Source organism: Callospermophilus lateralis, chromosome 19 (assembly GCF_048772815.1).
Source record: "Callospermophilus lateralis isolate mCalLat2 chromosome 19, mCalLat2.hap1, whole genome shotgun sequence".
NCBI classification, from domain to species: Eukaryota; Metazoa; Chordata; class Mammalia; order Rodentia; family Sciuridae; genus Callospermophilus; species Callospermophilus lateralis.
In genome coordinates this window covers 16,534,743-16,548,172 of record NC_135323.1, presented here as the reverse complement: position 1 = coordinate 16,548,172, position 13,430 = coordinate 16,534,743, and the positions used below count along the sequence as shown (strand labels likewise).

Genomic DNA, 13,430 nt, shown 5'->3' with positions numbered 1-13,430 from the left:
TGCTGGAGCAGAGACCACCCTGAGCCTGGGCCCCTTAGGGAACACAGCCACAGTGAAGATCCACATGTGTTTAATGCTTATAAAGCCGAGGAAGGGGGCAGTCCCGATTCAATAGAAATTCTCTGTGCAATTCATCTGGTGGGCTGAGTGAGCAGGAGCCAGAACCCACATCCCAACATGTACAAAAATAACTTACACACCCCACCTGCAGGGCCACGGGGCTCCTGCCCAGCCCCCAGGGCTGGGGCACACTACAGAAACTGCCCACGGGAGCCAACCAGCACAGGCCCGGAGCTGGTGGGAGTGAGGAGGCGTCAGTCCAGAAGGGGAGGCCTAGGAGGAGGCCTTGAGGCGGTTGCAGGCTGAGCGCGAGCTCAGGAGCTTGTCCACCATGGTACGGGCGTAGCGCAGCCGGCTGGCCAGCTCCTTGCAGCAGCCGAACTCCTCCAGCAGGCTCAGGCGGTACGTGCGGAAGTCCCGCTTCTCGTCAATGTAGGTCACGGCTGCCATCAGCGGACACAGGATGAGTTTGGTATGGTCCTGGAAGGCGGAAGGGAGGCAGGAGATCCCAGCTGCCAGGGTGCTCAGGGGATGGGGAGGAAGGCACGCAGCTGGGGGAGGGGGAGCGCTCTTGGCTCCCCGCCCAGTGCCTGCAGCCGAGGACCAACACCCACACTCCCGCGCCCCCCCCCCCCCCCCCCCCCCCCCCGCATCCACCCTTCTCCTGCCCCGCCTACCTGGAAGAAGTTGATCTGCACGGTGCCATTGCTCAGGTGCAAGATGATGGCGCTGCGGGTGCGGAACCAGGTGCGCAGGTAGGGGAGTCGCGCGAGCTCGTCACCCTCGCGTGGCGTGATGTTGGCGCCCGCCTTCAGCAAGTGTTCGCTCATGTAATTGCGGAAGTACTTCAGGAGGGTGATCTGGAGGGAGAGTGGGGAATGGCTTCTGTGATCGGAGCCTATCCTGCGCAGCGGCCCACCCCCGGCCACCCAGAGCCGCCAGGGGCTCAGCTCACCTTCTTCATCAAGGAGTTGGGGTGGGAGCTCACGGAGAGGTAGGACTCGGTGCCGTCGCGCTCTATGTATTGCAGGCTGTCCCCGTCGTCGTATAGGATGAGGCGCGTGGAGTCATTGAAGAGCACCCCTACACTGTTGTCACACAGCTGATACCCTAAGGCAGGGGGAGGGAGACCTCAGAAAAGGGAAGGAAGGGGGGGACTGGGGACTGGAACTGGGAGGCCTGGGATGCAGACAGGAGAGTTCTGAGAGAAGGGGACCTGGGAGCCACAAAAGGCCAGAGCTTGTAACAACTTCAAGGGTCACTGGCTGACCTGAGCCACCCCCCATTCTGGGAGAGACCTACCGAGGCCATACTTGTCGGAGTAGTCCACCCACTTGCTGACCCAGAAGATAGGGATGCAAGCGGGATCCTCCGCCTCCTCTGCAACAGACAGACAGACCACTGATCAGAACCAGTCTCCTCCCCCACCCACTCAGAGCTCACACCCAGGAAGCTTGCTGAGCACCCACTGCTCTGTCCAAGGGCCTGGGGCCCCAGAGAAGGCACAGCAGGGCCTCTGCCACCAACAAGCCAAGACAAGTGGCAGCACACACATCTAACTGGCAAGTTATCACACAATGCACAAGTTCCGCCCCTCCAGCAGGCTGGCTCTCACAGAAAGCCTACTGCGCACCAGGAGTTGGGGTGGGAACTCATGGAGATAGCAAGATACAAAACCCTGGCCCTCGGAGCTCACATGTGAGGTTGGGGGGGCGGGGGGGGGGGGGGATTAATCAAAACACATGGACAAACTCCATAAGTTCTCTCATGGTAAAAGTCAGTGCCTAACTGGATTAAAAAACTGAGCAAATACACAATTCCGAATATACCAAATTGTTACGTTCAGTGCATGAAACAATTATTTTAAACGCACTAAGCAAAGCTGGGAATTTTGGAATATGCTGGGTGAAACGGTTATGGATAACTAACTACCCAGCAGGTAAAGGGTTGAGAGGGCCAGCAGTGGGTGCCAGGAGATGTTTGTGGAGCAGACATTGGAAGCAGCAAGAGTTCGAGGCTCGCAGATGTGGGGAGGAAGCGCATTCCAGGGGCAGGAGCAGAAGCAGAAGGAACTAAAGCCCTGGGCCTAGGTCTCGGTTTCTGGAGGGAAGGCTGGGAATCCACTGAGGAAGCGAACAGCATGCACAGACATACACGCTGGCATGCTAGAAGGTGGAATACTTTTAGTGTAAGAAAAAGGCCACAGGGGCCCCACCCTGAGGGCCTTGGGTGTCAGGCTCACTCATTTAAATTTTGATCATCAGGAAACAGAAACCAAAGGGAGTCAGACGCTATTGACTTTCCCTGCTCCTCCAGGTGGCCCCAGCACCCCCTCCCCGACCCGGGCCCTGCAGTACTCACCTTGCCTCACCAGCCCTCGCTCTGCAGGCTTGGAGGCATTGACACTGTGTAACTGCTGCAGCATGTCACTGAGGTGACATTCGACCGCCTCATTCGTCTCCCGAACCACTGGTTCCTCTTTTTCCCGAGGACGATCAGGCTGGGGCTTCTCCGTGCCTAGGAAGTCGACAGTCATTAGCTAGGCACAAAATGGGGTGGGTCGTAGGCGGGGACACAGGACCGCCGTCACCGCTGGCACTCTTCCCAGAGAAAAGCTTGTAGCTACCATTGCATTGGGGAAACTGAGTCAGTATTCGCTTATCAGAGCAGCTGCTGTGCTCCTGTGACAGCACCTGGTGCTCACCAGGAGGCCACAGAGCTTCAGGCACTCAGGCCTCTGACCCAACAGCGTGGCCTCGCAGGACATCACCTATCACCTAGGGAGACAGCCTGAAATCACCTACAGCTCAGAGCTGCTGCGCTTTAGGCAAAGAATTAAAGGCATCCTCGGTATCCAGAAAGACCCAGGGCTGAGAACTCATAATTCATGGACTTAGTAGGCAACTTAATGAAAATGTAAGATTTTTCCACCTTAAAATTTGTTTTATACAATACTGAATTTATATAATACTGAAACTAGATACGTATGAAATGTTAAAATGTAATATTAATTCTTCTCAGGAGTGAATAGTAAGCCCAAAGAAATTTAAAACAAATGTGCGCCCCCACAAAAAAAAAAAAAAAAAAAAAAAAAAAAAAAAAAAAAATTTGTTTTATATGCCTAGATGTAACCAAAGATGTAAACCAAAGTTTTCAAAAATAGCAAAAATAAATAAATAAATAAATAAAACACTATGCTAGTATGGAGACTTCAGTGTGAAGTAATAAGAATTAGAGATTGGATTTAAAAACCCTAGGGAAGGGGCTGAGGATGTGGCTCAAGCAGTAGCGCGCTCGCCTGGTATGTGTGCGGCCCAGGTTCGATCCTCAGCACCATTTACAAAACAAAGATGTTGTGTCTGCGGAAAACTAAAAAATAAATATTAAAAAATTCTCTCTCTCAAAAAAAAAAAAAAAAAAACCCTAGGGAAGGGGCTGGGGTTGTGGCTCAGTGGTAGAGCACTTGCCTAGCATATATGAGGCACTGGGTTCAATTTTTAGCACCACAATTAAATAAATGTCCATCAACAACTAGTAAAATATTTTTTAAAAAACCCTAATGAACAAGTGAGGGGCAGTGTGTAGAATAGATAAATAAATGTTAATAACCACTGAAAAGCAGTGAGAATACATGGAAATTCATCATAGTTCTCTATGTTTGGGTAAGTTCTTTTTTTTTTAAATGCTAAATATTTCAAATTAAAAACAAAAGAAAAAGTGATCCTTAAAATAATAGTATGCTAGCCCGAAGAATAAGATAGATCCATGAGTCCACTGCTAATATGAATAACTACGTAAATGGAAGAGAAGGGACAACACTTCGTTGTGGAAGAAATCCAATCAATGATATGTAAAAGGCAAGGGGGGGGGGAAGAAAGAAAAAAAAAAAATCAGCTTTTGCATACGAGTATTAGCCTGCGCATCACAGGATCAATCCCCAGCATCACAAAAAGAAAAAAATATACACAGTAATAGTTGCTGCAGGTATAATCCACACATGGAGGCAAAAACTAATGGGCAACAGTTTGAGGAGAAAGAAGATAGTCTCAGGATAGTTCTCTGCAAGATACTTATTATGATACAGGGAAAATAGTAACTTTGCAATGAAGAAACCCATCAGATGCCCCCTTAACCAAGTGGTCAAGATTAACATCACCAATTTAAAGAAAAAAAAAAAAAGCTGGGCCCAGTGGCACACACTCCCAGTGGCTCAGGAGGCCGAGGCAGGAGGCTCCCGAGCTCAAAGCCAGCCTCAGCAATTTAGTGAGGCCCTTAAGCAACTAAGTGAGACCCTGTCTCTAAATAAAATACAAAATAGGGCTGGGACATGTCTAAGTGGTCGAATGCCCCGAGTTCAATCCCCGGTACCAAAAAAAACAAAATCCAACATGAGATAGAACAACAAGAGGAACATATCAATTCTGCAGTAGTCTTGCCCAAAAAAAGCACAACTCCAATGTAATCTCAAGGAAGCATTGAAATCAAATTAGGGGGCAGGGAGAGTTCTATTAGTCACTTAAATAGTAAGTATAATCTTGAAAAACAAATTGAAAGATATTCTAGAAAAAAACAAGAGAGAAATGAATTACAGTAGATGGGGTAGAGAGAGGAGAGAAGAGGGGAGGAGAGGGGAGGGGAGGGGGATAGTAGAGGATAGGAAGGGCAGCAGAATACAACAGACACTAGTATGGCAGTATGTAAAAAAGTGGATGTGTAACCGATGTGAACCTGCAATATGTATACGGGTAAAAATGGGAGTTCATAATCTGCTTGAATCAAATGTTTGAAATATGATATGTCAAGAGCTTTGTAATGTTTTGAACAACTAATAATTAAAAAAAAATAAATGAAGCAGTTAAAAAAAAAAAAAAAGACAGATTCTAGGAAATAACCTCACCAGTGCTTTTCAAAGGGCCATGACCACGAAAGACAGACTGAGGCTGTGTCCTAGGCTGGAGGAGACTGTGGCAACGACAGCTAAGTGCCAAGTGGGGTCCTGAACGGCACAGAACAGGGGTATGATGGGAAAACTGATGGGTCCAAGGAAAGGCTGATGTTTGCTGTATTGTCCCAAAGCTAATGTCTCATTTTTTTTAAGGGGGGGGGAGAAGGGGGGAGGGGGAGAAGGGGGGAGGGGGAGAGGGGGAGAGGGGGAGAGAGAGGGGGAGAGGGGGAGAGAGAGAGAGAGAGAGAAAGAGAATGAGAATAGAGGAGAGGAGAGAATATCTTTTTTTTTTTTTTTTTTTGGTAGATGGACCACACAATGCCTTTTTTAGATTTTTTTTTTTTAATGTGGTACTGAGAATCGAACCTGGGTCCCACCTGTGCTAGGCGAGCGTTCTACCACTGAGCCACAATCCCAGCCCTAATGTCTCAGTTTTGATAACTGTTTCATGGTTAATCGAGAGTCTGACATTTGAGGAAACTGGATGAAGAGCTTATGGGACTCTGCTCTATTTTATTTTGTAACTCTTCTAGGTAAGCCCCAAATTAATTCCAAAAAAGTTTTAAAAGCAAGCAAGTAATCCCTAAAAGCCAAAAACTGAAATAGTTCTAAGTTCTGTATTAAAATGGTGACATATCCACACAGAGAAACAAAGTATTTCAAGCTACTTTTAAAAAAATATATTTCACAAAGGATAGTTTAAGCAAAGCAGAACTTGAGAACATTGGAACCACTTTATATATGTCAAAAATTTGGACTATGTTAAGATTTTCAACTTAAGAAATACATCCAAGTATAAAAATCAGAAGTAGAAAAAAAAAATGTAACACATTTTTGTCTGAATCAGACACTTAAATTAACCAAAGAAAAACATTAACTCCAAAGTGGAGAAGACAATTGCTATGACATTTGGGGGTGGGGGGCAACATTGGATCCATGTTCAAAGGCCTGAACTTGATAATGGTGTCTGCCAGGTACCGTGGTTTGTAAAAGACTCTGTTTATAGGAACTATACAGTTAACTATTAAGGGCAATGGACAAGATGTATATGAGATATTTTCAAATGGCTCAGAAAAAAAAAGAAAAGATACATGGAGAGAGACTGACAAAGCAAATATGGAAAAAATGTAATTGGTGGATCTGGGGAAAAGGAAAGTATAGGAGTTAGTCCTGTCTACCATCTTTTCATAAGCTTGATCAATATAAAAATAAAACATTAAGATGATAAAATCAGAAATATCATAAACACAAGGTTTCCCCCCAAATATGCATTTCCTAACTCCACCCTCTGACAGGACCCAGCAAAGACAGTCTCTGTGATGGCGTGTGGTTTTGTAAGAAAATGTCCATCCTTTTAAAGAGACGCATACTGAAGTTTTAGGGGTAAATGGTGGAGTGCTAGAGTTCACTTTAAAAACACTTCAAAGGAACCACCAAGTAGATGAAGCAAATGTTTCAAGATCTGTGCGAGTGTTAAGTGGTGGGTCCAGGGGGTCTACTGCATTATGTCCTGGGTGTATATGTGAAATGTTTCATATTTTCTCAATGAGCCATGCAAGAGTGATCAGGGGAACTTTTCACAGTGATCCAAAAGTATTTTTCAGGCTTGGTGGGCTCAGCCATTTTCTTCTTGAGCCCGACACCCTGATCCAGCCAAGTCCCTAAGGTCTGCTTTCCTGACAGAGCCCTGGGGCAGGAGGACACCAGGTCCTTCTGGATCAGGGCCAGTCCCATGCCACACCCGAGGTCTGGAGGCCAGACAGCAAGCTGTACATGCCTCTAAATCCTGGGCTCTGCTGGCTTACCCTGACCGTGCTTACCTTTATTGAGGACCGTGAGAGGCTTCCGGTTACTGGGGTCAAGGCTGCTGGGAGCAATTGAAAACCTTGGTGGGATGGTGAGGCATGTGATGGGGAGACGGACAGGGATGTAGCCAGAAGTGAAGAACTCGTCATTGAGCAGCTCGTGAATGGTGGGGCGGGCAGTGGGATCCGTCTGGAGCATCTTTTGGATGAGCGAGGCAGCCACAGGGTTGATGTGCTGGAACAGAGCGCAAGCCTTAAGCAGGATGTGACAGGGACCCCACATGCAGCACTGCCATGGTGGCCTGCAGGACCAGCCCATGTGTAGACAGGCCCCTAGTCTCAAGGATGCCACAGGTCAGCAGTCCAGAGCAATGCCAAGTTCTCCACAATCAGCTCTGCTGACTCAACAAGGGTGGACTTAAGTGGCGAGTATGATTGTTTCCTTCCCCTTGAGACTCAGGATTAACTTGGCATAATTTCTCTCCTGAACTTGCCCTTGTACACTTAAAGTTGCTCACCACTAGAGGAGCACTGAAGAAGAGGCCTCGAGGTTCGAAGACCTGCACTTAAATCTCCGCTTTGGCCTTTAGTACCAGCTTGACAAGTAATCTGGACTTCCTAATGCCTTTGCATCTGCATCTGTAAAATGGGAACACAGTCCCAAGCCTGGAGCCCCACTGAGAACATTCAATGGGATACAATCTAGCACAGGGTCAATGCACAGGAAGGGCTTAGCACCGATTCTGCACTTACTATGTACCAGGAAAGTGTTCCAAGTGCTTCCTGTCTATTAACTCATTTGCCCTCACAAAAACATCTGGGCGTAGGACACTGAGGCACACAGAGGCACAAGAGGCACAGAGAGGGTGAGGGCCTTGCCTAAGAATACACACCCAGCAAGAGGTGGAGATGTACTCCCACCCATGGAATCTGGTCACCTTGGGTCATTCCTTGCTGTCTTTCTAATAATGAACTCTTTGTGACTCAACAAGGGTGGACTTAAGTGGCGAGTATGATTGTTTGAAGACAGCAAGTCACAAATTGAGGACACCAAACTGGGGAAATGGCTAGGTGCCAGCCTCTGAAACAGGCTATTCCTTTAAACAAACTTGTGCCAGTGGCTGTGAAAATTGACACCATTTTCCCATTGCAAAGCCCTTGGATTCACAATGGCTCACAATTCAGTGAGCGCTTACTGAATGCAAGTACTCTTTGAGAAGCTCCAGAGGCAGTCCCTCCACCTTATAAATGGGAAACTCAGCAGAGTCAAGACACTGGCCAGGTGTGACCTGGATGCTAAGCAGAAGAGTCCATTTGAATTAAGCTGGTCCATTTCCAAAGCATGAAGCCATCTCATCTGCCTGATTGTCTCCTGTAATTTTTTCCTTCTTTTTACATAGCTTTTCTATCTACTTTCAATAATCTACAAACTTCCACTAGAAAAAAAAATGCTTACATGTACATATGCATCAAGTTCTGGAGACAACTTCAGATAAACATCCCCTATGCCCCGTGGACCCCTAGACCTATCTCTGTCCTCAGTATAGAGTTGGGCTCAGTAAATAAAATTAAATTTATTTTTCTCCAGAAGCTAAAGTGTTGTTAGTCACCTTGGGAATACTGTATTCATTCTTCTTGATCCGGAGGTAGGTCTCTTTTAGGCAAGACGTCTCAAAAGGTGGTTTGCCCACTAACAAGGTATACCTGTAAGCACAAAGTCAGATTAAGCACAAGCCTCTCAGGCAAAAATGCAAACGCAGAAGTAGCCTCAGGGCCAGAGGAAGAGAAGGCATCCTTTGGACACACTCTGCTTAGCAGCCCCAAGATCAATAGCTAGGATGAGCCTTCAGTAGAATACAAGTGACCAGACCTGGATTCCAGGGAGTCAGGGACTGTTCCCCTCTAGCCTGCAGTGATCCAGGGCCTGAGGGTGCAGGCCATCTACATCAGGTCAGTAGGTGGACTACCTGCTCCTATAGGAGCAGCTCCATGTTCAGTAACTCTGTACTGAAGGTCTGTCGGTTTTATTTGAAAAAAAGTTCCATTGCAAAGAAGTCTGAAAGCCATTGCTACAACCCACATCTCACCCCCCAGTACCCAGGCCAACAACAACACAACAGATTACACCCAAAAAAGCCCAGGCCTCTGCTCACCACTAACCCTTCTCTGCTAGGCTTGATCCAGATATCAAGGAACCTCCCACCCCGTGCTGATCAGAGTTTCTAAAACTTCACTGTGCAAAGGAAACATCCAAATTCCAATTTGGTAGGTATAGTCTGGGTCCTGAGATTCTTCACTTCTAACAAGCTTTCAGCTGATGCTGCTGTTGCTGCTGGTCTCAGAGGCCACGGCAAGGTTGTGGAGGCCTCCAGCCCCTTCCCTGGAGCTAAGGCCCAGGGCATGGGAATCCAAGTGATGAGGAAAGCTATGATAATAAGGTGTTGTTTGGGGGCAGCCTTTCCACAAGGCAGAGAGATCCACAGGATGAATGCAGCCAGGCGGATGTCTCAAAGGGCTCCTTCTGAGGCCAAATAGGGCCGGAGCCAACTCCCAACTTACATGATACACCCAATGGACCACACATCCACCTCGAAACTGTGCCCCTTCTTGCTCAGCACCTCGGGAGCTATGTAATTAGGAGTCCCGCACAGGGTCTTCTTCCGCTCCCCATCATATTCCACTTTGGTTGCCAGTCCAAAATCCCCTGGGACAGAGGGAGGAAGAGGGAGTACTCAGATGCCAGCCTCTGCCATCTATCACTGCAGACAGCTGGCTCAGGCTTGCCCATCAAGCAACAGAGTCATTTGATCCCACAAGCCTCTGTTCCTCCTGGGCAGGAAGGCTTACCCAGAATCCTCCTTGCACTGGCCACAGGGACCAGGGCCTCCTGCTGACCTTTCTCCTCTTAGAAAAGGGAATTGACAGAGCAATCCTTTGGGGATTAAAGGAATACCCTTTAAGACAGCTGCTTAGCAAGTTGGTAAGGCAGTGACAGGAAGAGGTGGGGACAGGGGCAAGCCAGAGGGAGAATCTATGAGACACACCTGCTTTTCAGCCTAGCACAGGTGCCCTGAGGGAATGCCGCCCTTGTGATAGTGGAGCTTCCAGTTTAAAGAAGCTCCAAATCCAAATTTTTAGGCCATGTCTCCCAATTTTAAGAATGGAAGCTGGCTGGGCAGTGGCTCAGTGGTAGAGTGCTGTCCCAGCGCTCCAGAAGCACCTCTCCCAAATAAGAAACCAATTCAAATTATTTTTCTAAGACACCATGTCGGGGGCATACAAATGAAGCATCTTGAAGGCCAGACTCAGGCTTGTGGGCTCCGTTTTAAACTTCTAGACTAAAGAGACATCTAAAGGCGACAGGAGCCCAGCCTTCCCACAATCCTCTTCCTCCCTCGCCTCCTGATCACCCTCTCCCGGCACCTGCTCATTCCCACCGTGACAACAGTGGCGTGGAGCCCCCTCCACCAGCATCTCACCTATTTTCACCTCCAGACTCTCGTTCAGAAAGAGGTTGCCCAGCTTGAGGTCCCTGTGAATCACCCGGTTTCGGTGCAGGTACTGGCAGCCCAGGACGATTTGCCGCAGGTAGTAGCGGGCCTCGGGCTCGGTCAGCGCTTTCCGCCTCTTGTGCAACTCCAGGAGCGACTGGAGGAGAAGGGGAGGCGGCGGACTTGAGGGTTACCTGGCAAAGGAGCCCTGGACGAACCCGGAACCTGGCGGACCGAAGGGTCTGGGCAGGTTTCTCCCATCGGATCCTCCCCCGCCCGCGCCGTCTCCAGGACCCTGCAGTCGCCTGCAGCACCCCCTTTCCTACGGTCCCTCCTCCAGCCCCCCTCTGGAAGCTCGAGTCCTCAGGCTCCCGATCTTCTCCGGAAGCTCAGAAGTTCGGCCCCAAGCACCCTCTCCCGGACCCAGCCCACTCCGGAAGCTCTAGCCCGCGGCGCCCCCGACCCAGGAATCTTCAGCAGCCGCCGGGCTCCTGCACCGCCCAACGCACACTTCGCGTCCAGGAGACGCCTTTCCTAGCAGCAGCAGGACTGGACCACTTGGCCGGAACCTCCTTCCTAGCAGCTCCAGAGCAGGGCCCATTTCCATTCCCAGCTCGAGGGTTCCCAGCACCCACTCTCCAGCAGCCTCCAGCAGCTCCGGGTCCCAAGCGCCCCTTTCCGGGAAACTCTTTCCCAGCACCTCCAGGTCCGGACACCCCAACCGGAGCCCCCAGGCAGCTCCAGGGCCCCCGCCGCAGCCACACTCACCCTCCGGCGGCAGAGCTCCAACACCACGAACACGAAATCGTTGTCCTCGAAAAAGCCGTGGAAGCCTACGACATGCTGGTGGGCCAGGCTGCGGTGAATGGAGATCTCCATGGACATCTTCTCTTTCTGGTGCGGCTTAAGCAGCAAAGACTTAGGCACGATCTTGCCCGCGAACACCTCTTTGGTGTCTGCGTCCGAGATCTCGAAACACTTGGCGAAGCCGCCTTTGCCCAAAAAGCGGCCCCGCACATAGCGCCGCCGGCTGCGTGGGTCCACTAAGACCTCGGGGATCTCTTTCGCTAGTGGAGCAGCCGCTGGGGCTCCAGCAGCCGGAACCCCGACTTTCCCTGGGTCGGCTGGTGCCCGCGCCAGCTTCCCCGCAGTCGCTGCCGCACTCATGTTCCCAGAGTTGCTCAGCAGACCTGGCTGGGTGGGTGCAGAGGCTCGGCTCCGCACCGCTCCGCTCCGCTCCTCCCCGAATTCAAACGCGGCGCTGGGAACGTTACAAAAGCCTACGCGCCACTGATTGGCCGCGGGGATTTAAAATCCAAACCCGCCCGGCGCGCGGCACCATGGGAGTGACCAGAGCCGCAGCCGCCTTTAATTCCGTATCCAGCCCCTTAGAAAACTTGATTGACAGCATCCGCAGACAGCCTGCACGTGTGATAGCCTGGGAAACCCTACCCCGCGTGGGGAAGCGGAGACCCAGCCCCGGGAGGGGACAGTTGGTTTGGGGTTTGCCTCCAGCGGCCTGGGAAGCTCCTGCAGTTCACTCGCGCCTCCTCCTGGTGGCTTTTCCTAACACCTTCCTCCCTCCGCCTCCCGTCTTCTGGAATTGGAACTCTTAAAGCCCAGAGACCTGGCAGCACGACGAGGCGGCTTAGGACAGTACCTGACTGCCATCATCAGCTCTCTGCCAACCCAGGCTAAACAAACTGAAATCTAAGTAAAAACGGGATGCTTGTCCTGTTTTAATGCACCTTTCAAGGCAAATCCTCCACATACCCCCCACTTCAAATAATGGCTCCCTCTGTGTCCCTGTTTACTGAGCAACTACTTGAAGTTCAGTGCAGGGAGTGGCAGCATTACCATCACCTGGGAGCTCGTTAGAAAGGCAAAGACAACTGTTCAGGCTCTACCTGCTCTACAGGGTCAGAATTTGCCTTTAAACAAGGCTGCCCAGGTGATTCCTACACGTGGTGAAGTTCAAGAAGCAACACACACAAACACAGCCAAAGATGCTGGCTCACTGCTGGACCTACCTCCCAGTGGACATTCCAATTTCTTGGTCAGGGGGAGGATGGCTGGTTGGAAGAATGCCTGGCAAACTGGCAGGTCATGGCCAAGTTTGTCTTGCAGGTTGTTTTGTTTGGCTTTTAAAAATTTGAATTCATTTCCAGTATTTAAAAAGGGAGCACCCATAAAAATGAAGGTTTGTGGCTTTTCCTGAAGGGGAGAAAATCAGCTCAAGCAATTCTAAGCCTAGATGCTCTTTCCGGTTGGCTGGTATTCCCAGCATCCTCGACACCTTTGCCCATTTCCTGTCTGGGTTCTGTAGGCACTGCAGTGGCCACCCTGGAGTGGCAAAGCACCCAAGTTAGAAACTCTTTCTCTGTGCTGCCCTAGCACCTATGGGTCCCTGACAGAACAAAAACTAACCATATAGTCAATGGTCTTTTGTTTGGTTTTGTTTTGATACTGGGGATTGAACCCAGGGCCTTGCGCATACTAGACAAGTCCTCCCTCTATCACTGAGGGCTACACCCCCAGCCCTCAAACTTGAGCATATTGTGCTCTTTCCTGGCCTCCTGGTTAAGCTGAGAGACAATGATGAGGATTGGTGCTGTGGTTTCTACCCCTGTTCCAAGGTCACAGTGCAATGCCTGATTAAAGAGGGTAGGCACTGAATGTTTGCTGAATAAAAGAAAAGTTAAAAATTTTTTTTCAATTAAGCTATTTTTTTGTCCTCTTGGTGTGTAATCTTTTATTTGAAAAATTTCACTGAAATTTAGTATATTTACAGGGAAAAAAAAACATTGTCATAATTCAACAGCTAGGTGAATAATCACAAACCCAAATGCCCTCTGCAAACAGTACCCAGATTGAGAATGAAAATGCTACAAGACCCCAGAAGTGCCCCTGATGCACTGTGTGGATCCCCAACACCACCTTCCAGTTGATGGCCCACGTGGAGAGAGCCACAGGGCTCCGAGAACAGACATGGCTATGGCGTATAACAGAGGAAGGGAATGAAGCAAATCAGAAAAGGAAAAGGTGCAGGCCCAAGTCCAGAGGAAACTGGGTGCAAACTCCCTGTGTGAAGGAGGGGGTTCGAGACTCTAGGCCTGGGGTCCGGGTCTC

At 49.6% G+C, this 13,430-nt stretch overlaps 1 protein-coding gene across 1 annotated transcript; it reads right to left on the bottom strand.

The window, feature by feature from the left end:
• Positions 1-178: 178 nt before the first annotated feature.
• On the bottom strand, positions 179-11,507 carry Plk1 (polo like kinase 1). The gene is made up of 10 exons (XM_076840397.2): positions 11,070-11,507; positions 10,290-10,458; positions 9,370-9,514; positions 8,421-8,514; positions 6,826-7,045; positions 2,422-2,577; positions 1,363-1,440; positions 1,016-1,170; positions 738-920; positions 179-540 (listed from the first exon to the last, which is right to left on the bottom strand). Exons 1-10 carry the CDS (start codon positions 11,466-11,468, stop codon positions 334-336), a joined length of 1,806 nt encoding a protein of 601 aa, XP_076696512.1. The 5' UTR covers positions 11,469-11,507; the 3' UTR covers positions 179-333.
• Between the last annotated feature and the right edge of the window lie 1,923 nt (positions 11,508-13,430).

Excerpts from the sequence above, each read along its gene's own strand:
- Plk1 (XM_076840397.2), bottom strand. The coding sequence starts at position 11,468 with ATGAGTGCGGCAGCGACTGCGGGGAAGCTGGCGCGGGCACCAGCCGAC. Across the intron at positions 2,578-6,825 it reads TCTCACGGTCCTCAATAAAG|GCACGGAGAAGCCCCAGCCT; the intron begins GTAAGCACGGTC and ends TCGACTTCCTAG. Across the intron at positions 1,441-2,421 it reads GCGAGGGCTGGTGAGGCAAG|AGGAGGCGGAGGATCCCGCT; the intron begins GTGAGTACTGCA and ends TGTCTGTTGCAG.